At 34.0% G+C, this 22,188-nt stretch overlaps 1 protein-coding gene across 1 annotated transcript in view; it reads right to left on the bottom strand.

The window, feature by feature from the left end:
* Window positions 1–11,516: 11,516 nt before the first annotated feature.
* LOC144974383 (25-hydroxycholesterol 7-alpha-hydroxylase-like) overlaps window positions 11,517–22,188 on the bottom strand; it is a 28,730-nt gene continuing 18,058 nt past the window's right edge. The window contains exons 3-6 of the mRNA XM_078917219.1: window positions 15,333–16,262; window positions 14,593–14,825; window positions 13,973–14,151; window positions 11,517–13,615 (exon numbers count right to left, since the gene is read on the bottom strand). Of these exons, the coding sequence (XP_078773345.1) occupies window positions 13,304–13,615; window positions 13,973–14,151; window positions 14,593–14,825; window positions 15,333–16,262 (1,654 nt within the window). The 3' untranslated portion in view covers window positions 11,517–13,303. The remainder of the gene's footprint in view (window positions 13,616–13,972; window positions 14,152–14,592; window positions 14,826–15,332; window positions 16,263–22,188) is intronic.

Consider the following 22,188-nt stretch of genomic DNA (forward strand, 5'->3'; position numbering starts at 1 on the left):
AGATCCAAATGAGAGTACAACATAAACCATACAGATAGCCGTACAATACACCATATAAATATGTTTGGAGACTATTGGAAATAATATTGTTGATGTCACCATAAAGGTGATAAACCCTGGACGTCTAGTCTGAAATACAACGTTCGATTTTGTCCTAAATCCAAATCAGCAAATTATTGGAATAATTGCCTAAATTTTGGACATAATTTCGCAATGCCAAATTGTTCCACAAGGTCTGCTGATTACAGCAGAAAGGAATTGGGTTCCCTTGTCACGTTAAAAAGATAATTAAAAGAGTGAATCTGTATAGCGCAATATCCACTAAATGTGCTCAAAGGTCTGTACAAGGTGAGGTCTAGCGCCAAAAGTAACATTTATTATCACGAAGGACGATATGACGTGACGCTATTGAATTTTTAAAAATCTTTCGACAGAGACAACTTTGTCATTGTCAACAATACGCTTCAACAGTCGTGACGTCACTTCTCTCGGAATGACGCATGGTAACAAAGTAACTGGCTCTAAACTATCGGAACAATGGCGGACTCTCTTATGAAATATTTCTTCGACGAGCATAAAAGCGTATCCAGAAGGGGGGGGGGGGGAAGCCAACATTATAAATCTGATCATATTTTGACTTTTACACATTCTGATCACAAGACATATGAAAAGTTCTAGCCAGCATGAAGAATAAAAAGTACCGATTTTTTTTGTCTAGAACCACGATGGCCGCCGTTGCTGGGCGACGTGACATCAGACTATTAATCCAATTACTCATCAAGGGGTCCCGATGGCTCAGTTGGTAGAGCTCTCGCTTCCCACACAAAGAGACCGAGATCGATCGCGGGCAGTGGTGGGATAGCTGGGTCTGTACTTTCCGACAGATAAGCGTCCTACCCAATGGGTTGCGAACAATTGCTAATATCCGTTTCAAGTTATCATCATCATCCATCGTGGCTTGTGCTCTTGAGCACGTTGCCGGTCAGCTGTCTCCACGAATCACGATCCTCTGCGGTGCGCATGAAATCTGTGCTGCTTTTAAAATCACATTTGGCCATTCTTAGGTTATTTAAATAAGTCATTCTTGGTCTTCCTCTAGCTCTCTTTCCTTCGATCATCTCAGATGTTACCAACTTTTCTATTCCGCCTCTTCTCCACACATGTCCCAGAAACCGTAAATGCCTCTTTCTGATGGTATCTTTGTTTTGTTTGTTTTGTTTTTAGGTGTTTAACGGCGCTTTCAACACTATGTAGGTCATTTAAGCGCCCGCCTGATGGTATCGATCAATATTCTTCCTTTTCTCACCTTCTTCAACCGGGATAAACTCCTATTTTTGGGTATAATGGCTCTGAGGATTATTGTAATTCATTGTTTAGGCGTCATGTATCGCCCTACATGTTAAGTGTTACTGTTGGCTAGGGATCTCTTGTAAAACTCTTTGAGCACGTTTAGTGGATATTGCGCTATATAAATGTCCAAATGTAGTTTTTTACTCGTTCTTACCAATGGATCATCAGGCAGGCCACAGGCTAAATGTCATACCTCTAGTGAAAATAAATGATAATGTGAAATTGAATGTAAACTTCAATTTAATTACAAAAACAAATCAAATAAACGTTTCGGGTTTTCCCTTTTATAAACAAAACATCAGCAACATTTACATTGCCTCTAGAGCAAAGAGTGACGAACATAGCAGTAAAAGTTTTTCCCCTAAAATACTTTATAAAATAAAAAAATGTGAAGCATGAATTTTATCGTGATTCAATATCACAGTGATGGATTGAGGAGCAGGCACTGGTGTCGATAAAAGATCTGAAAAAGTGTGTATGAAACAGTGCCAGACAAAGCAAAAAAAAAAAAAAAAGAAAAAAAAAAAGAAAAATAGTACTAGAATGCGTCTATGTGGTCTAGTGGTATGACACTCGCTTTCGGATCGGAAGGTCCTGGGTTCGAGCCTTGCGCTCGTCGCATAGTTGAGTCCTTGGAAAAGGCTCTTTACTCACATTCTCTCAACGTACTCAGGTGTAAAATGAGTACCTGGCAGTTAAATGCGTTGTCTTTGTCCGAATAATTGTAATATCGCCTAACAGGCGTCATGTCCCGTCCTACATGTTAAATGTTGCTGATGACCAGGGCTCCCTTGTAAAGCGCTTTGAGCACATTTAGTGATATTGCGCTATATAAAGCTCAATTAAAAACAAAACATAGAAACAAAGAAATTTTAAAATTTACTTTTCTAAAAAGACAACGCTGTTAACTGCCAGATACTTATTTTACACCTGAGTATGTGAGTTAGTAAATTAAGAGTCTTTTTCAACGATCTATGCGAGGCAAACGTGGTTCGAACCCAGGACCTTCCGATCCGAAGGCGCGTGTCACACCTCTAGACAACGACGGTACATTCACACTTTTCCAGATCCTTGTTTTATACCGTTTTGAGGCTGTTGGTCACATTTATCGAGTAGACCAGAGTTCAAATTTGAGGCTGAGAATAGGTAAAAAGGAAATCTAAATATTGGTTAGAGGAAGGAGAGACAGGAAAGAAGGGAGGAACAATGTTGTTTTGTTGATGGAGAGAACGGGGGAGAAGAGGAATGCTTGTGTGTCAAAGGACAACAGATGGTGATGATGGAAGCCGACAGAGATACACACACACACACACACACACACAAACACAAACAGACAGACAGACAGAGAGAGAGAGAGAGAGAGAGAGAGAGAGAGAGAGAGAAAGAGAAAGAGAAATAATTAAAGAAAGAAAGAGATAGATAGATAGATAGATAGATAGATAGATAGATAGATAGATAGAGAGAGAGAGAGAGAGAGGAATAAAGATAGGGAGAAAGAAAAGAGAGCAGAAAAGAGAGAAGAGAAGAGAAGAGAGAGAGAGAGAGAGAGAGAGAGAGAGAGAGAGAGAGGCATAAAGACAGGGAGAAAGAAAAGAGAGCAGAAAAGAGAGAAGAGAAGAGAAAAGAGAGAGAGAGAGAGAGAGAGAGAGAGAGAGAGAGAGAGAGAGAGAGAGAGAGAGAGGGGGGGGGGGCGAGGGGACGAAGAATAAGAAAACCAAACTACAAGACAGAAAGCAAAATGAGGCGACGGAGCAGCGAGATAAATGAATAGATAGACGAACACAGTAAACAAGGAAATAATCGGGAGAGGAGGAAGACGACGAGAAAAGGGAAGAGGAGAATGATGATGATGATGATGAGAAAGAAGAGGACGAGGAGGAGGAATGAAGAGAAATGCTATTCATTTCATTAGGGTGAATGACATGCCTAGTTCAAATTCCATTACTCTGGTAGGCAAGAATTTACTCAACTCTAACGCTTCATTCCTCGATCATTACTGTACATTAAAGAAAGACCTATAGTGATTTTGGCGAAAAATTATTTGAACCAAAAAAAAAATAAAAAATAAAAACAAAACAAAACAACAAAAGCCCTCCGCCACGACATCATATAGTCGCCACTAGGCATTCCACGAAGGAATAAAGATAATTCATCAAACAGGATGTCTGATGTCAACAGAACTCATCCATGTTGTCCAAGTGAGCAAATGGGAGGTTAATAATCTTCCCCAAGGAAAAAAAAGGAAAGTGCCTGAAAGTACCCACCGGGTCATAGTGCAATGCCTTAAATACTCGGCCACTTTGCCTCAACAAAACAAACCCAAAATTAAATAGCGAGGTTTTGTCTAGCAATAACTTATACTAAATTATGTGCTCATAACACTTCATAAGCGGTTCAAAGCCAACAGCAACATTTAACATTGAGGACGCAACATGACGTGTGTATGGCGCTATATGTAATACAATCTTTGTTTCGACAGAGACCACGCTGTTAAGGGTCAGGTACTCATTTTACACATGAGTACGGTGAGAGAATACAAGTAAAGAGTCTTTTCCAAAATTTCAACTTTGCGCAGCCAACAATGAGACTTGAACCATGGATCTGCAGGTCCAAAGGTAAGTATCATTACCCAGGGCAATTGCTTTTAAACAGAGATAAATCTGTCATCATCTGGGTGATTTATTTTAGACCAGAATATTATGAAGAGCTTTTTATAATATAGCTCAATGTCCACTAAACGTGCTCAAAGCGCTTTACAAAGGGTCCCTGACCAATAGCAACACGTAACACATAGAACGAGACTTGACGCCTGTTAGGCGATACTACAATATTATCCCTACAGAGACAACGATGTTAACGGTCAGGTACTCAATTCACACCTGAGTGCGATGTGAGAACGTGAGTGAAGAGACTTTTCCAAGGACTAAATTATGCGCCGAGCGGAGCTCGAACCCAGGACCATTCCAATCCGAAAGCGAGTGTCATACCACTAGACCACATAGCCGCATATAATATCATAGTTGCTATTGGTTATGAGACCTAAAAATCGTTGCTCCTAGTTGAGACGACATCATAATAGCAAATTGAAGTGGTCGGTCAAATTATCTTATTTCAATAGAGTCATATTATAATTGCTGTCTTTGCAATCCGTTGCTATAGAACCAAAATGAATTTTTAAAAGCGTTTAGTCAATACAGGCTGAATATTTGGGACAGGAAGGAGATCAATATATCATGGCGTATTTGTTGATCTGAACGGAACGATCCCGTAGTCTAAATTTATCCTACGCTATGTAACCAATGGTAAAAAAAATGATAGCGGATGGCAAACATTATCTCGAGAGAAAGAAAAAAAAAAGAAAGAAAGAAAGAAAGAAAGAATGAGAGAGCGAGAGAGAGAATGAGAGAGTGAGAGAGAGAGAGAGAGAGAGATGAATGAGAGAGAGAGATGAATGAGAGAGAGAGAGATGAATGAGAGAGAGAGATGAATGAGAGAGAGAGAGAGAGAGAGAGAGAGAGAGAGAGAGAGAGAGAGAGATGAATGAGAGAGAGAGAGAGACGAGAGAGAGAGAGAGAAGAGAGAGAGAGAGAGATGAATGAGAGAGAGAGAGATGAATGAGAGAGAGAGATGAATGAGAGAGAGAGATGAGAGAGAGAGAGAGAGATGAATGAGAGAGAGAGAGAGAGATGAATGAGAGAGAGAGAGAGAGCGAGAGAGAGAGCGGGAGAGAGAGAGAGAAAAGAGAGAGAGAGAGATGAATGAGAGAGAGAGAGATGAATGAGAGAGAGAGAGAGATGAATGAGAGAGAGAGATGAATGAGAGAGAGAGAAAATGAATGAGAGAGAGAGAAAGAGATGAATGAGAGAGAGAGAGTGTGTGTGTGTGTGTGTGTGTGAGAGAGAGAGAGAGAGAGAGAGAGAGAGCTCGTCTAGTCACAATAGTCAAGAAATATTAAGTGTGATCAGTTGCCGGATGGTGACAGTGGAAAATTCTGGTCTTGGGTAAGGAAATTTCCACATGTGATTCTAATCGACTCAGAAGTGAATGATTACATGGTTTTTATAGGCAGCTATGGATATTGTAAGAGTATTGGTATCTATATCGTCAAATGGACAAAGGCGGTAGCTAGCTACCCTTTTTGATAGTAACTTAATATATCGTTAGTACTTTCCACAAGATTAAGCAGACCTAGCTACCCAATCACTGCTGAGTGGACAAGAGGGGTCAGAAAGAAAACATCTCCGACAACTGTTGATGCCGTTAACTTGACATTCCATGAAGGAATATTTATTTATTATAAAACCCATCAAAACAAAAGTCTGAACGCAACAGGAATCACCCAAGCTTTCCAAAATGAGAAAGTTGGTTTCAATAATCTTGCCCAAGGAGAATAATATAACGAAAGTGTCTGAAGCGATACTCAAACTTGGGACCTTCCTGGTCACAGCGCAATACCTTAACCATTCGACCCCCTTGCACATCGAATCACATAAAAATAACAACCCCCCCCCCCCAAAAAAAAAAAAAAAATCACACAAAAAAAAAACCAACAACAAAAAACAAACAAAGCAAAAAGAAAGCATGATTCATGTTTTACAATAAATAAATTAGTTTATTTATTCAGTGAGCACCGTAGATCAATCATAGCAATCACGAGGAACATACGTCATCACCAAGGGGATAATGTATGATACAAGTGTAGGTAATGTAAACACTACATTCTTCGACCTTACCCTTCACACGTGATATGTCACATTTATATAATATATTCATAATCAAATTTATTCGTATCTAACATTATCATCATCACCATCATCATCGTCATCATCATCACCATCCTTATTTGTGACCCTCCGTGTCAAAGCGGTATTATGTCGGGATCCACTCGGTTAGGGAAATGGAATTCTTTGCCACAAATATCAAACTTGGGTTTAATTTCTGTACGTTATGGTGGAGTATAAAGACTATTTCTTGCTTTACAAAACCTCTAAGGTCCAATTTCTCACCAATCTATCTTTAAATTCACTTTTTGGGGTCTGAATCATTCCGACATAATACCGTTTTGAGACGGAGGGTCACATTTTTTCTTCTTCTTCTTCTTCTTCTTCTTCTTTTTCACTCTAACTCGTCAACTGAGTAAAATCAGCTCAGCTTCACGATAGGTGTAGATATATATTCATTATTCATATAATATAATATAACATAATATAATATATATGGCAGAATAAAACAACAAACATTGCTATAAATCATTACATTTGTCATAGTAAGTTTCACTTTAGTGGTAGTGTTTTTGTTTTTGTATTGTATTTTCTAAATTAGGTTAAAGAAAATACTAGTTTGGGATTTGAGATGAAAAGTAGGAAATAGTGAATTCAATCGCTACCTATATAGTTACTACTATGAAATAAAGAAGTGTTTGATGGGAACATTTATTTTTTGTGGAAGAAATTTTTATTTAAAAGTTTAACTTAAAAAATTTATATGTTCCATTTCCATTCTGGTTAGGGACGAGTTTGAGTTAATTTCATTTGAACATCATTGCAAAGTCTTTTAAGTTACTCTGGTGGAAATGTACACGATTTTAAGCATTCTTCATTATAAACTAATCTAATTAAAAAATATATAATTTCATATTTTAGTGATTCTAAGTGTCCCGGCAATATAGATTAATACGTTGTTGTTGTGTCAATGAAAAATAACATTTTGTCGAATGTTTCAGAAGTTCATGATATGCAAATAAAAAAATTCTCCGGTGCGAGTTTTTGGAGTCAAAGGAATGAATAATTCTAAAGTGAAAAAATTTTTGTGTACAAAAAAATAGAATATTATTCAATATTGAATTGACAGTTACTTCGAGTAACAGTAAGTCAAATGTAAAATCACAAATAGAAATTTGGACATGTACACTCATTGGAACTTTATGTAAGTTGATCGGAATAATTTGGTTTTATAATTTTTAAATTTACAATTTCATTGATTTCATCTCTCTCTCTTTTGAGAGTCGTATATTATATTGTGTTATAGGGTAATTTGCATTGGTAGTAACTAACGCAAAGACAATGTATTTCCAAATTGGAAAGTTGTAAGAGGAGGTAAGATATGATGTTTGTAAATAGAATTTCAATTAATTGAAAATTGTCTTTGATATTCTAAGAGTATAACAAAGATAAATATGTATATCATAAATATGGCGTCATTATTGACAGAAAGAAAATCATATTTCTAGTCGTAAGTTTGAAATCGACCAATATTTTTGTCTCATTGTCATATAAATAGTCATATGGCGATTGAAGTTGAGAGATTGAGTGTCATGCATTTGTGAAAAGTATCGATATTATTTAGCGATACTTTTATTTGAAACGTGTTTACATTATGTAAATGATGAGTGATATTTTGTACACTATTTATCATAGAATATCTAAAGACATTAATAACTAATTAATATGATTTGAATGATATGTGACAATTCAGTACCACTTAAATAACAAATAAACACGTATAGATGAATAAACTGATTTGAGTGTGTCTTTTCTTTAACAACGACTCCTTGCTAATCTCTCTCTCTCTCTCTCTCTCTCTCTCTCTCTCTCTTTCTTTCTTTCTTTCTTTCTATTTATCTATCTTTCCATACGTCTATGTTATTCATCATTTTCCACGTGTCACAGACCTAATAAGACATTCAGAAAACATGATATATAAACAATTTTTTATTTATGTAAATATACACACATTAATGATATGTTTAATTTTTGGGACATATTCCGCTCATCTTCAAATAACCGTTCACCATTCATCCCATGAATATAAACATGATTTAGCACACACACAATAAAATGGCACACACAAAACACCACCCTTAACCTGTATTATAAAAGAATTGCTCATCAATTCTATCATCCCGTTTAAGCAGCGCTACTGAATATTGTTCATATATCAGTCTTGTTTTGTCATTCAAGTTGTAAAAATAAAAAGATTTATAAACACAGAATATTGGAATGAAAAATTATAATATTATTCAAAATGGAATCACTTGGCAAACAAATCAACAGAAGCGGCATTCAGACCCTGATGTCTTGATAAATACTATAGCTGTAGCAAATACACCTCATCACGGCCACCTGCTTTTTTCCAAGATCATTCAGAAAATCTCATTATAATCATTTAAAGAGAAAGAGACATCACTAAGTGGGACGACAAGTTGTTTGAAATATTTCTTGATTATTTACACACGAAACTCTGAAGGGCCCTACGCACATTTCCCAACAAAGCGTTACGCCGCTGCGGTGACAAAAAAATAAAACGGCTCTTCGAATCAGTATGGTGACAATGCATGACAAACATCAAATAGAATGGGATCTTTTGGGATAACCGATCGCTGCTCTTTTGTCGGTTATTGATTTAAGCAAATTTGAGAAAACAGTTCCCTTTTAAGATGCATCGTTATTTTTTTGAAAATATAAATACCTCGTGATGCTTTGATGCATTGTTCTGTAGTGAACGATATTCGTGAAATTTGGAAAACACTCCCTGTCGTCTAAGTCTTGTTAACTATTAATAATTTATACTCGTTAAACGATAATGGTTGAGATTATCATAATTTGACTGTAAGAAAAACGTAGAGATCTTTCTAAAATAGAAAAAAAGGATTGTCGTAGAATTTTATCTGACCCAATAACATTAAAATAAGCTATTTTGTATGACGAATTAAGGATGATCATAATCATGAATTAATCCTGAAAGATTTTACGTCCGTAAACTATTAACTAATTGTTAACCATTATGACAATTAGAAAGAACTGCTTTTTCTTTTGTTTTACAAGAAACTACATTAGGTTTGATTTTAAATGTCTCCATTCAAACGATAAACAAAATAACATAAAAAAACTATAATGTTAACAAAATAATATGAACATCTTTTGTAATAGTGAATAACATGATGAAATGTAAGTTTACTTTTGTTAACAATCAATTTTCAACATGAACATTAATAATGACACTTGTATATGAAGCAATAATAAATTATCAAGTCATCATTTCAATAACATTAAAAAATTCTAACAAAATTCAACGTCGATAAATATCATTTCAAAATCATAAATAATAACAATTCAATGTAAATGGCAGTTGTGTTGTATCTATTTACATTATAATTACACAGTTATTGCATTTCGGTACCCTTTACAATTTTTTTAAAAATTGATAAATTCTACAGGTATTTTAGTATAATTCTCACATTTGTTTATTATTCAAGTTTACAGGGGGAAAAAAGACATTTGCAAGTGACTAGCGTCTTGTTTTAAATGTTATGATAAAAATTATGTGAATTAATAGTTTTTAATTTCCTCGAATTTATTTTGATTAAAACTTAAATATGTTTATCCCCTCATCACCCTCCCCCCACCCCACACCCTTCCATATATGGAGGCAATAATTAATATAAGTCTACTTCAACAATATATATATATATATATATAATATATATATATATATATATATATATATATATATATATATCCTAAATAAGTCACCACTTAAGGGTTTAAACGTTATTATTGATAAATGAAAGAGCTATCCCTTTTTTCAGTTCTCTATTCCCCTATAAAATCAAAAGTCCAAGAACTTAAGGTTAAGTCAAAATTATTTGTCACATAATAAGATCAAAGTGTAATAATTATGGTCATTTTCATTTATAACTAACTGGAAGTCAATTTCTAATCAACAATTTATGACTTGATCGTCTCAAAACGGTATTATTTCGGGTAGAATTTGATGCTAAAAATAGAATTTTTTAGAAAAGATTCCGAAATATTAAATTTAATGTAAATGGTTTTATTAGGGAAGTTCGGGATAATTTAATTTATTATTACATTTTATTTTTAAAAAAAGATAAAATCTCCTAATATTTTTATTTATTTATACTTTCAATGTATTTTTTTTTCGTCGTTGTCTAATTCACTTCCACATAATACCATTTTAACACGGTGGGTCACATTTATATATTTACATACCATCAGAGGAGAAAAAAGATAACAATCTTTGATGAGATGATTAGGATTATATATTTATATATATATATATATATATATATATATATATATATATATATATATATATTTATATATCTTTATATACACACAAAGGATGGACTTGTCGTTGAAAACATGATATTATTAATTATCAAATGAGATTCAGTTGAACTCAACACAACCTTTTCAATATTCAGGATGGGCGAAATAATAAAATCCGTTGCCATGGTGAAATTAATTATTTTACTATAACATTAACTGTAACTTTTTTTTTATTTAAAGAGGAAAGAAATAGATTTGATATATTAAAATTTTTGATAGATTTTATCAGTTTTATTTTTGATTTCGATTACTGGTATGGTTTCAAGGATGTGGATGTTATAATTTAGAATATTCTTAAACAGAAGAAAATAAAAAAGAGTGATTGAAATATGATAATTATTATTAACATTTTTGGACAGATGGTGTTAATGATAGAGGAATCTAGATGATGGTGGCAAAGATGATATAAAAGTAGGAGATGATGGCAGTGGTAATGATGTTGAAAATGTGAATGTTGTTGATATTGATATTGAAAGAGATGATTATAATGATGACGATTTTGATGATAATTATATAAAAGATGATGATGATGATGTTAATGAAGATAATGGTGTTGATGAAGATGATGATGATGATGATGATGATGATGATGATGGTGGTGGAGAAGAGAATTTATATTGGTGATAATGATATTGATGATGAAGACGATGATGATAGTGATGATGATGATGATGATGATGATGATGATGATGATGATGATGATGATGATGATGATGAGAATGGCGATGACGGTGCGATACCCGTAAACACAGAACGCTATAACAGTATTACTACAACTGATATTCCGTTTATCATGTAGTCTAGAGATTCAGTATAAAAGTCAACAACAAACATTCATCATTATCAACATATATAACGAAACATTGAAATGTCTTACTGTGTTATAATTCCATGCTTTGTGTGTAGAAATCTCATTCCTCACACTCTTTCCATTTACCTCTTCGTTTACTCTCTCTCTCTCTCTCTCTCTCTCTCTCCCTCTCTCTCTCTCTCTCTCTCTCCCTCTCTCTCTCTCTCTCTCTCTCTCTCTCTATCTTTCAATCTTTCTATCTATCTATTTATATCTATCTGTTCATTTATTTATTTTTCTATCTAACTATCTATCCATCTATCTATCTACCTATCTATTTTATCTATCTTTCTATCTATCTAACTATCTATCCATCTATCTATCTACCTATCTATTTTATCTATCTTTCACTCACTCCCCCCCCCCCCCACACACACACTCCCACTCTTTTTATTTGGTCATATTCAATCAACTTCTTCCATTAAAGATTCCCTCTCAACAACAACAACAACACACACACATACCCACACACTGCATTCATTACTATATCCAATTCTATTGATAAGCATTTTATTATTTTCACATACCAAAATTAAAGATCGTAAAACATATCATTAAATGCCTTATTTACAGCATGTTGTCGTATCATGTTGTCGTAAAAATTTTGTTATCCTAGGGATAGACACGCGAAATTGAACAAAGCCCTCACAAGACAACTGCATCCACTATTTTATACAGCGAAGCTCAAAATACCTAAAAATAGATACTAAAACAGAGTAAACAAAACGTTCATTGGTCATGAATCTTTGTTGAAACATATTCAAAGCTTCATATCATTATGAAAAATGCTCATCATTATCATAATATTGAAAAAAATGAGCTCTAAAGCACGACGAGTGAGCACAGCATAGTTGAGTCCTTGGAAAAGCCTCTTTACTCACATTCTCTCACTGTAATCGGGTGTAAAATGAGTAACTAGCCTTTAACAGCGTTGTCTCTGTCCGACATTTTTTTAATATATCGCCTAACAGGCGCCATGTCACGTCCTACATGTTAAGTGTTGCTGTTGGCCAGGGACCCATCGTTGAGCACGTTTATTGGATATTGCGCTATATAAAAACTCAAGTTTGAGTTTAAAAGATAGATAAAAGTTCCAGTTCTTAAATTATGATAAAAATATAGTAGGGTCTGGAACACGAGAAGGTAATAATTCCTATACGACAAAATGGCTTGAAAAAGCGTGTAGTGTGTTTGTCAGTGGTAGCATGAAAATTGGTGTGTAACTTTAAGGGAATGTTTTGAAGCTTAAATTACTAAAGACAGGAATGATTTGTTTGTTTCGTTCATTAAGGAAAAAAAAAGTTGAATTTTCTTTCTTCACTTTAGCTAATATTATCTCTCATATGAATGATTGAAAAATTGTCGATTATCTTAAGTTCAAATTATATTTTTAATTGGAGAATTTATAGGCATATCACCTTTTGGCTTCTCATTTTAATACGATATGATGATCTGATATTACCACTATGATATAATATATTATCATTTTTAAGGAAATCGACTCTTGACTCAATATGTTTATCATTTTCGATATTGTGATTCGATACCCATTTCTAATATCGTGGAACATTGCTCGATATCCATTTCTAATATCGTGGAACATTGTTCGATACCCATTTCTAATATCGTGGAACATTGCTGAAGAAAATATGTATTGATATGTATAGTATGATCGGTTTCATAATTTACAATTTTATATAATAATATAAGAAAGTTTAGTTTATTTAACTGCATATCGATTTAAGCAAGACAATAATAATAATGATAATAAATTAAATACATCAAAATATCGATTTAAATTACAATTTGATTTATGAACATTTGGTGATGATTAATTGAAATGTGATAAAACAATTTGATGAAGATGATAATAAATTTGATATAAAGATGATATCGATGTAAAAATAATGAACAAATTATAAAATAACAACCACAACAATTTTTTTTTATAACAAAAGTTTATAATATTAAATTAGCTCGATTTTGTACCGTAGTTATTGAGGAATTTCAATGTGCTGATTTCATCTTTCTTCTGCATTCTGCACATGACGTCATTTGTTGGCGGCAAGATCTCGTGACCGTACATGTCTGTGTTAGCGGCTGTCCTTTGACCTTCCAGGAGTTCAAAGTTGAACATATTGACGAGGTTGATGATGAACCATTTGATTTGCAAGAATCCTAGTTTTTGACCTGGGCACAGGGAACCGAATCCGATAACTGGGTGTTTGATCTTTTTGCCGTCTTTGAAAAACTGGGCATTTATGAACCTGTCGTATTGGAATTCCTAGAAAAGAGATAAGAGTGAATGTTGTTTGTTATATGTAATGTTGAAATTGTATCAACAATTTTTTTTAAAAATGAACAATGGATGAAATGTACTTTTAACAAAAATTATCACGAGGTAGAGGGAGGGGTTATATATATATATATATATATATATATATATATATATATATATATATATATATATATATATATATATATATATATATATATATATATATACTTTGTTCCCAACGCGCACTCGCAAGCTCGTTCAGCGGTTTGGAACCTCCGGAATTCCAAAAATCAATAGTGTAAGAATCGTATACCTAATGTCAAATATTTAGCATAATAAGAAATTGTTATCTTTGTAAATTACCTCCGGTTGTTGGAAGATCTCGGGGTCATGATGGAAGACGGGTGGGTACATGGCGACTTTGTCTCCTTTCCTGATGTTGTAGGAATCGCCGTTTTCCAGGGTGAATTTGGTGTCCTCGATGCAGTAGCGGACCATGAACACCCCACTGTAGACGCGGATAATCTCCTTGATGAAGGAATCTGAGTTAAGGAAAGGGGGAGATATTGTGAACATTTGAGCTTGAGGTTAAAAAAATATATATATATAGTGCAATTTCCACTAAACATGCTCAAAGCGCTTTATAAAGGGTCCGTAACCAACAGCAACACGTAACATGTAGAAAGAGGAATGACGACTGTTAGGCGATATTGCATTTTTTTCCGACAGAGACAATTGCTGTTTACGGCCAAGTACTCATTTTACACCTGAGTACGGTAAAGAGCCTTTTCCAAGGACTCAACTACGCCCCGAGCGAGGCTCGAATCCAGGACCTTCTGATCCGATAGCGAGTGTCATACCACAAGACCACATAATAAAAGTAGTAGTAGTAGTAGTAGTAGTAGTAGTAGTAGTAGTAGTAGTAGTAGTAGTAGTAGTAGTAATGGCAAACTTGATAACGGAGATGCAATATATTCTCTTACCCAAAACAGGCATTTTATTGATATCTTGAGCGGTGAATTCCAATTCCTCTTCCTCATCGATACCGTGTCCCATTCTCTTGGAGTCAATGACCTCTTCAACTTCCTTCCTGACTCCCCGAAGAGCAGCAGGCTGTTCCATCAGTTTGTACATACACCAGTAGATTGCCCGGAATGTGTTGTAGTTGACGTGGAGGAAGATCAGGTTGTGGCCAACGATGTCTGATTCAGATTGACTGTAGAGTAGAAGATGGGACGGAAGAAGGTTAAAGTAAGGCCTGTTATTTTTGGAACGGATATGAATAGATAGAAAATATAGTTGTAGTTGATATCATATTTTGTTTTTGGTTTCTGATACATTTTGAATATAAGTTAATATTCTTTTTACAAATTAAAAAAAAATTGTGATTGTGTTGTTGTTGTAATTTACAAAGAATTAAGAATATGAAGAAGAAAAAGAAGAAGAAGAAGAAGAAGAAGAAGAAGAAGAAGAAGAAGAAGAAGAAGAAGAAGAAGAAGAAGAAGAAGAAGAAGAAGAAGAAGAAGAAGAAGAAAAACAACAACAACAACAACAATAACAACAAAGGACAATATGTAAAATAACGAAAGAAAGAATATAATATAGCAAGGAAATACGTTCTAATAAAAGAAAGTAATTTACTCTTTAGAGTAGTTAAAACACATGACGAAGTTTTATCTTTATTGATAGCAAATGCAATGCTTAATAAATAACTTCTACTTACTTGCGTTTGAGCATGAAGTCGATGGCGTATTTGATGTATTCGCTGCATCCCTCTCTCTTAACCATCTCTTTGCTGCTGGGCTGCTGGGCTAAGATCTCTACAGCCTTTCCGGCGGATGGGAACAAGAAGTGGGGAAGTCCGAGCCACAAGTAGTTGAAATATTTGTGGAACTTGTCGAAGTTTTTGTAGAAGATTTGAGGGTGGAAATTTCCTTCTTTTGCAGGCTCTCCTCGGCCGAAAATTGTGTAGAAGACTGCTGAGAAGAAGGTCTCCGATGCAAAGTTTCTGAGATGGTCTTGTTTCCATTTGTTTGATTCTTTGAGGGTGATGGGCTTTTCCAAGAAATATGTATGATCGTTTGAGAGTTTGCTCGAATCGTAGTGCTTGTCATCGACTGCGTAGAATTTTCCATGTTGCTCGTTGTTGTTGATATTGTTGTTTTGCATTTGAACCGAGTTATTGTTGTTGTGGTTATTGTTGTTGTTGTCAATGTTGGAAACGTTGATGGTCGTCTTGTCAGCGGTAACTTTTGTGACAGGAATATCCGAGCTCTTTTGCTGAACGTGCTTACCTCCCATTGTTTCTGCGAGGTTTTTCGAAAAATTCTCCATTGTTGTAAAAAGATGCTTTCCGTTTACTCTTTGCCCAGCCTCGCCCAAAATCTTCTTCGCGTCCTGTAGTTTATAGTTGAAGACGTTTCGGTTTACTTGTTCTTGCACAAGGAAGAAATCAAAGTTCTTCTCTCGAGAAAATCTCTCGTAGCTGTGGATGTCCAAAACCATTGTCCAGTGTTGGTTCAGCAATCTGATCGTGAAAACTTTGCCCAGCTTGTTCCTGACACCCAGAAGGAAATTGACGGCGTGTTCTGAGAACTGTTTCCCGTTTCCCCAGAGAAAGTTCCCCGGAGCTATAGGTGGCTCACCCGGTAGACTGCAAGAAGAAAGGAAAAATAATAATAAGAAAATTATAAAGATATTGAATATATAGATTTATGCATTTGGATCATCTTTCTTGTTTTCATGAAAGTTCCCCCCAAAAACTATTTGCCGGATTGATTTATGCCAGATGTATACGTCAGCACAAATAACGTGGAGCGAGAGAGCATTGAAGACGTGAGATCAAGGATTGGTTAATCCAGCAAGCAGTATGCTCCCCTCATGATGAGAGCAACACTACTGTTACTGGTAACAGGATTAATGATTAGCGATAAGCTATTAACAAAAGGCTCCAACTGCAAGGCCGTTTGTGACCTAATCAAAGTAATCAAACAAAATAGGAAATATATGTGACTCATTGCGTCCAGTCGGTATTATGTCTGAGTGGACAAGATGGCGAAAAGTGACTTTACAATTGATTTGTTCAGAAATATGAAATATTTAAGACATATCTTAAGTATTTCGATCTTCCAAAAACCTGAATTTTTCCTCACTACAAGACATGAACTTCACCCGACGTATACGTATTTACAGGTCAGATAAGGCAAATTGTTACGGGCTCAATGTCGTAACGGAAATACTCTCAAACCAATGCTAAATATAGTGTCCATTGCAACAATGTTTACTCAAGCCCATAAATGTGATCGATTATCAGACCTGCGAATATATGCACGTTGACTTCACCCTAATCCCATAACATGTCCGTTGGTACATTTTGATTATCCAACGCCTAGTCAACCCATGCATGGCATACCGTTCTGTGCTCGTGGGGCACACGTGATACTTTCTTCGCAGGAGGTCGTACGTAGTTGATTGGCAAAGGGCAGTAAAGAATATAATTATAATGGTTCAGTAATAGAGTGGAACAACGAGATAATCCTTAGGATCGAGACCAAGGTGGGATTGTGTTGTGAATAGAATAAAAGATGGAATGTCTAGTGCAGAAAAATATTTTTAAAAATTATTTCCGTCCGCCACGACATCATAATAAGATATCGTCACCAAGACATTCCACGAAGGAATAAAGTGGATAATTCATCAAACAAGATGTCTGATGTCAACAGAACAGGAATCCCCCATGTTGTCCAAATGAGCAAATTGGGGGTTAATAATCTTTCTAGCGCAGAAATGATATTCAAATGCTAAAAGCTCCGTAAAACTACTTTTATAAGCCAAATAGATTTTAACTAAATATTGTTGTTTTTTTTTCTTCTTCCTAATTGTAAACCTTACAAATTATGCTATAATTGTCTAATTTATTCAAAACGATCCATCACGAGTTGATTAATACCAAATAGTGTTAGTTGGTGACATAATATAATATAATCTCTTCTTTTTGGCTTTTTTCTTCTTTTTTGTGTGCCAAGTTGGCTATTTTCTATTTTGGCCCCAAGCCGACAGCACCACAGCCGCTAATATCACTTTCTGACCAACCAGGGAACAAACAGCTTCTGAACTATCGACGGACGACGACGATACGTTTACGTAACGCTTTTTTTGTGGACTGACCTTAAGTTGGACATACATACATTACATTACACACATACATACATACATGCGATGTCCTTTTAACGGATGAATTCTCACGCAGAAACTATGTAGACTTATTATGTGCATTTTTTCCCCTGGGATTATACCAAGATCGTCCCACGCAAATCAGCTGATTCCAACATTGGCCGGCGACCCTATTCCGAAAAAAAAAAACCAAAAAAAAAAAAAAAAAAAAAAAAAAAAAAAAAAATAACCCCCCAAAAAAACCCCCAACACATCCCCAAAAAATTTTGGCCAGAAAAATAGTCCTTCAATTATTGATCGACGTAAAAATAATTAAATTAAAAAAAACTCTCACAATCTGAGACTTTGCAATCCTAGGTTAGGGGATTTTGGACAAGAAGAAGATCAATTTAATCCATCGATATGTATTGAGGGCCGAGTTAACTGGCCAAAATTGTTAAGATGTGTTTTAATGTTTCTTTCCTTTTTTACTCCGAGTCCTACGCCTGAAGTGGGGTATGTGTTACCTTTACGTAACTAGGTATATCATACACATGCGTGTGACCAGTCACTTTAAAATGGTGTTAAGTCGGCGAGATGAAACAGATGCTTAAAGTTAAATTTCAAGTTTGAGGTAAACAGTTCTAAACAAGAAATGAATAGAATAGCTTCAAAGATTCGGCCTTTTCTTTGCCTCCCCCCCCCCCAATTTATACATAAATGAAAATACCAATTTTCCAGCCTAGTGAGATTCCAAACTTCTCATCCAATCCAATCTCTCTGTTATCCGATAAGATAATTATCCCAATAAATAATTTAACACGACTCGAATGTTGATTAAAAATTCATTCCTTTTTTGTCAGAGACTTAAATAATAAATCATTTATCGCGACAAAAAAAAAAAAAGTATTTATCTCGTCTTGGTACATGGTCAAAATAATTTGACCATTTTATCGTGGCAAGCAGCTGGGATAAGTTAAAAATTTCCCTGAGAAAGATGAAAATTAACGTTCTAGATAGGACATGTTCTAAATTTATGAGTTAAGAATGTATAAAATGTTATGAATAAAATATCAATAAATCTATGGACTTCATCGTGTTGAAACTGACACCTTAAAAAAAAATAAAGGATATCAGAATTCGTCACGTCGCCATTTCTATAATAATATACCACCCGCAGCTAAGATGTCTGTAAGGTCAGAGGTTAGAGGTCAGGGTCGTTAGACTTGATACACCTACATAACTTACTTACATCAGGCACTTCCAATAAAGTTCAGATCTCTTTTAATCTCATGACTCAAAATCTGATTCTCAGACCACGGCCTTATGTTTTTTTTTCTTTCGTTCTTTCTTTCTTTCTTACTTTCTTTCTTTCTCTCTATTCTGTTTTATTTCTTGGTTCGCTGACCACTGAAAATGTCTTTGAAGTTACCGCTCGTCGCTGGCACCGCGCGAGGTGGCTTGGAATTTCTCACAATATCACGTCATTAATGATTGTTGACCTCGTCATGATCTGTGTGCGTGTGTGTGTGTGTGTGTGTGTGTGTATGTGTGTGTGTGTGGATCGATCCTGATAATACTCGTGTTTGGGAATGTCGTAGTGTTTGTTATGAATACGGGATTTGGTTTAGTCACTTGACGATAAAGACTTTCACTTTCTCACGTTTAAAAATTGTAAAATTGTAGATTTTGTAGAAAATTGTAGACTCTTGTTTACTGGCTTTTTAAAACTGATAATTACGCTGAACTAAAAAAAAAAAAAGGAGAAAATTGCCCACATGGTTAAATTGACCATTATAATGATAATAATTTTTAAAAAGTGTTACTTCATTTATTTATTTATTTATTTATTTATTTATTTATTTATTTATTTATTTATTTATTTATTTATTTATTTATTTATTTATTTATTTATTTATTATTTATTTATTTATTATTATCATTTATTTTTTTTATTCATTTGTTCAAAATGTTGGAAAAATATATTTGAGCTAAAAATTTGTTTTTTTAAAATGCTATATCGCTGATCATAATTCTACCTTTCAATTCTACCATCCAGTTCTCTATACTAGAATACTGGATTGACTCAGTGGGTTATAATAATAATATATTAATATCTAAAATACGGAAAATAATTTATATTATGGTGTGCCTTACGGTTTACTATTGGCCCTTCATGTCAGAAGGCATGATGGGCAGTAAGTAAGTAAGTAAGTAGGTAAGTAAGTAAGTAAGTGAGTAAGTGCCTTAGGGTTTAAAATTGGATATTGATAAAACAAAATTATAATATCATGATGGATGGAGAGGAAGAAAGAAAGCAATGAAAAAGAAAGTAAAACTAGCAATGTAGACCATTTTCCCCCTGGATTTCCACGGCCGGGGGGTCCTCAACGATCAGTGTTTTCTTAGGGCTTAGGAGTACAAATTGTTACAACAGCTAAAACCGCCCCTTGAGAGGATGTCGGCACACATTCCAGATGTAAATTTACCTGGATATTTAACCAGCTAACCGCGCTACTCTGGAAATTACTCGTATCTAAAAAATTTTGGCCAGAAAACTCGTCCTTCAAATTTTAATATCGATTGATTTAAATGACAATCAACATGGCAAAAACACAACAAAAAACCCCCCAAAAAACCCGTCTCAAAACATGGACCTCGCGAAGTCTTTTTTTTCAGTCCTAAGTTTGAAAGTTTTGAACCAAGATGAGGGTCATTTAAATAGATCTATATTTATTTCATTGAAGGACGAGTTTTCTGGCCAAATTTTTTTTATGAAACGTGTTTTTCCAGAGTACTAAAGTTAACTGGTTAAAGTTTAAATTTGAATAGTTGACGGTTTGTTATCATAATTTATATTTTAGGTCCTATCTGAATCACGCCATTGGATATCTGACTTCCCATACCTCCACGTTTGTCTATCAATGTTTACATTTTCTGCCCTCCTCTTCTTTCCTGCACGTACGTAACGCTTGCGGTTTGTGTTCTCTCTGTATCAATTTTATTAGAAATGTTTCTCTTTCTCATAATTAGCTCTACGTAGTTATGTTCTTCAACTCTCAAATTAATTTATATTAAACATTTGATTTTATATTTCACAAGAGAATGTTTATATAGACATAAAAAGCAAGAAAATAAAAGTTGAATTCATAACTTTTTCCTTTTTTCTTTTCTTGAAAAATGGTTCTATAGGCCTTTTTTTTTTTGTTTTTTTTTGTTTGCTTTTGTTATTTAACCCCGAGGTCAGTTTTTATATCCAATGTTGTAAAGAAAATTTATTAAATTTAGTCTCCATTATCAATAATAGCATTAATTATCTACGCTAAGCGCTTAGAGTCTAGTGTCTCGGAGTTTTATTATTATTATTATTATTATTATTATTATTATTATTATTATTATTATTATTATTATTATTATTATTATTATTATTATTATTATTATTATTATTATTATTATTATTATTATTATTATTATTATATTATTATTATTATTATTATTATTATTATTATTATTATTATTATTATTATTATTATTATTATTATTATTATTATTAATGTCAGTGTGTTTAAGGAGATAATCAAACTCTTCTATTGCATTTTCTTCCTTTTCTCATAAGTCTTCATCCCCGATCTGAGACTGGTCACAATTAAAACTGAACAGTTAGTCCCATCTTATTAAATGAATCCATTTATTTTATATTTCTATAAGCCTCCAAATTAGATTAGCTGGTCTTGAAAATTGTCCCACTTTTCTTAAAATATAGCTTTTTCTTCTTGTTCTTCTTGTTTTTTTTGTTTTTTTTTTTTTGGTTGTCCTTTAATTATATTTTTTATGGGTTCCTATGACGTATTAATTTGTTGTTTTGTTTAATTCATTTATTTCCTTCCTTCAAGTCTCCAAATTCGATCAGGTGGTTTTAAAGATTTTATCAGATTTAACTAAACGTATTAGTATTAATTAATTAAGTATCAATTTCTATTTCCTCTAAGTGTCCAAGTTCGACCATCTGGACTTAGATAGAGTTCAACACTTATATTCAGTGAATTAATTTCTTACATTGAAGTCTTCAAATTCGATTAGTTTATATTATTATCTTCTATCAGAATTATTTTTTTTTCTCTATAGTGTTCAAATTCGATGAGGTGGTTATAGAGGTTTTTTTTCAAATTAACTATAAGTGCTATTTATTTTGTTCTTAAAATCACCAAATTCGATCATTTTTATCTTCTATAAAAATTAATTTTTCCCCTATAGTGTTCAAATTCGATCATTCGAAATGGAGTTTTTATCATATTAATCTGTAAGTTATATTTTGATTTTCATAAAGTGTCCAAGAACGAAGGATTTTATCAGATTAATCTGTAAGTTATATTTTAATGTTCATAAAGTGTCCAAGAACTAAAGATTTTATCAGATTAATCTGTAAG

The sequence above is a fragment of the Berghia stephanieae genome, chromosome 6 (genome assembly GCF_034508935.2).
Source record: "Berghia stephanieae isolate SIO BIC M18660-M18661 chromosome 6, UCSD_Bste_1.3, whole genome shotgun sequence".
In the NCBI taxonomy this organism is placed as follows: domain Eukaryota; kingdom Metazoa; phylum Mollusca; class Gastropoda; order Nudibranchia; family Aeolidiidae; genus Berghia; species Berghia stephanieae.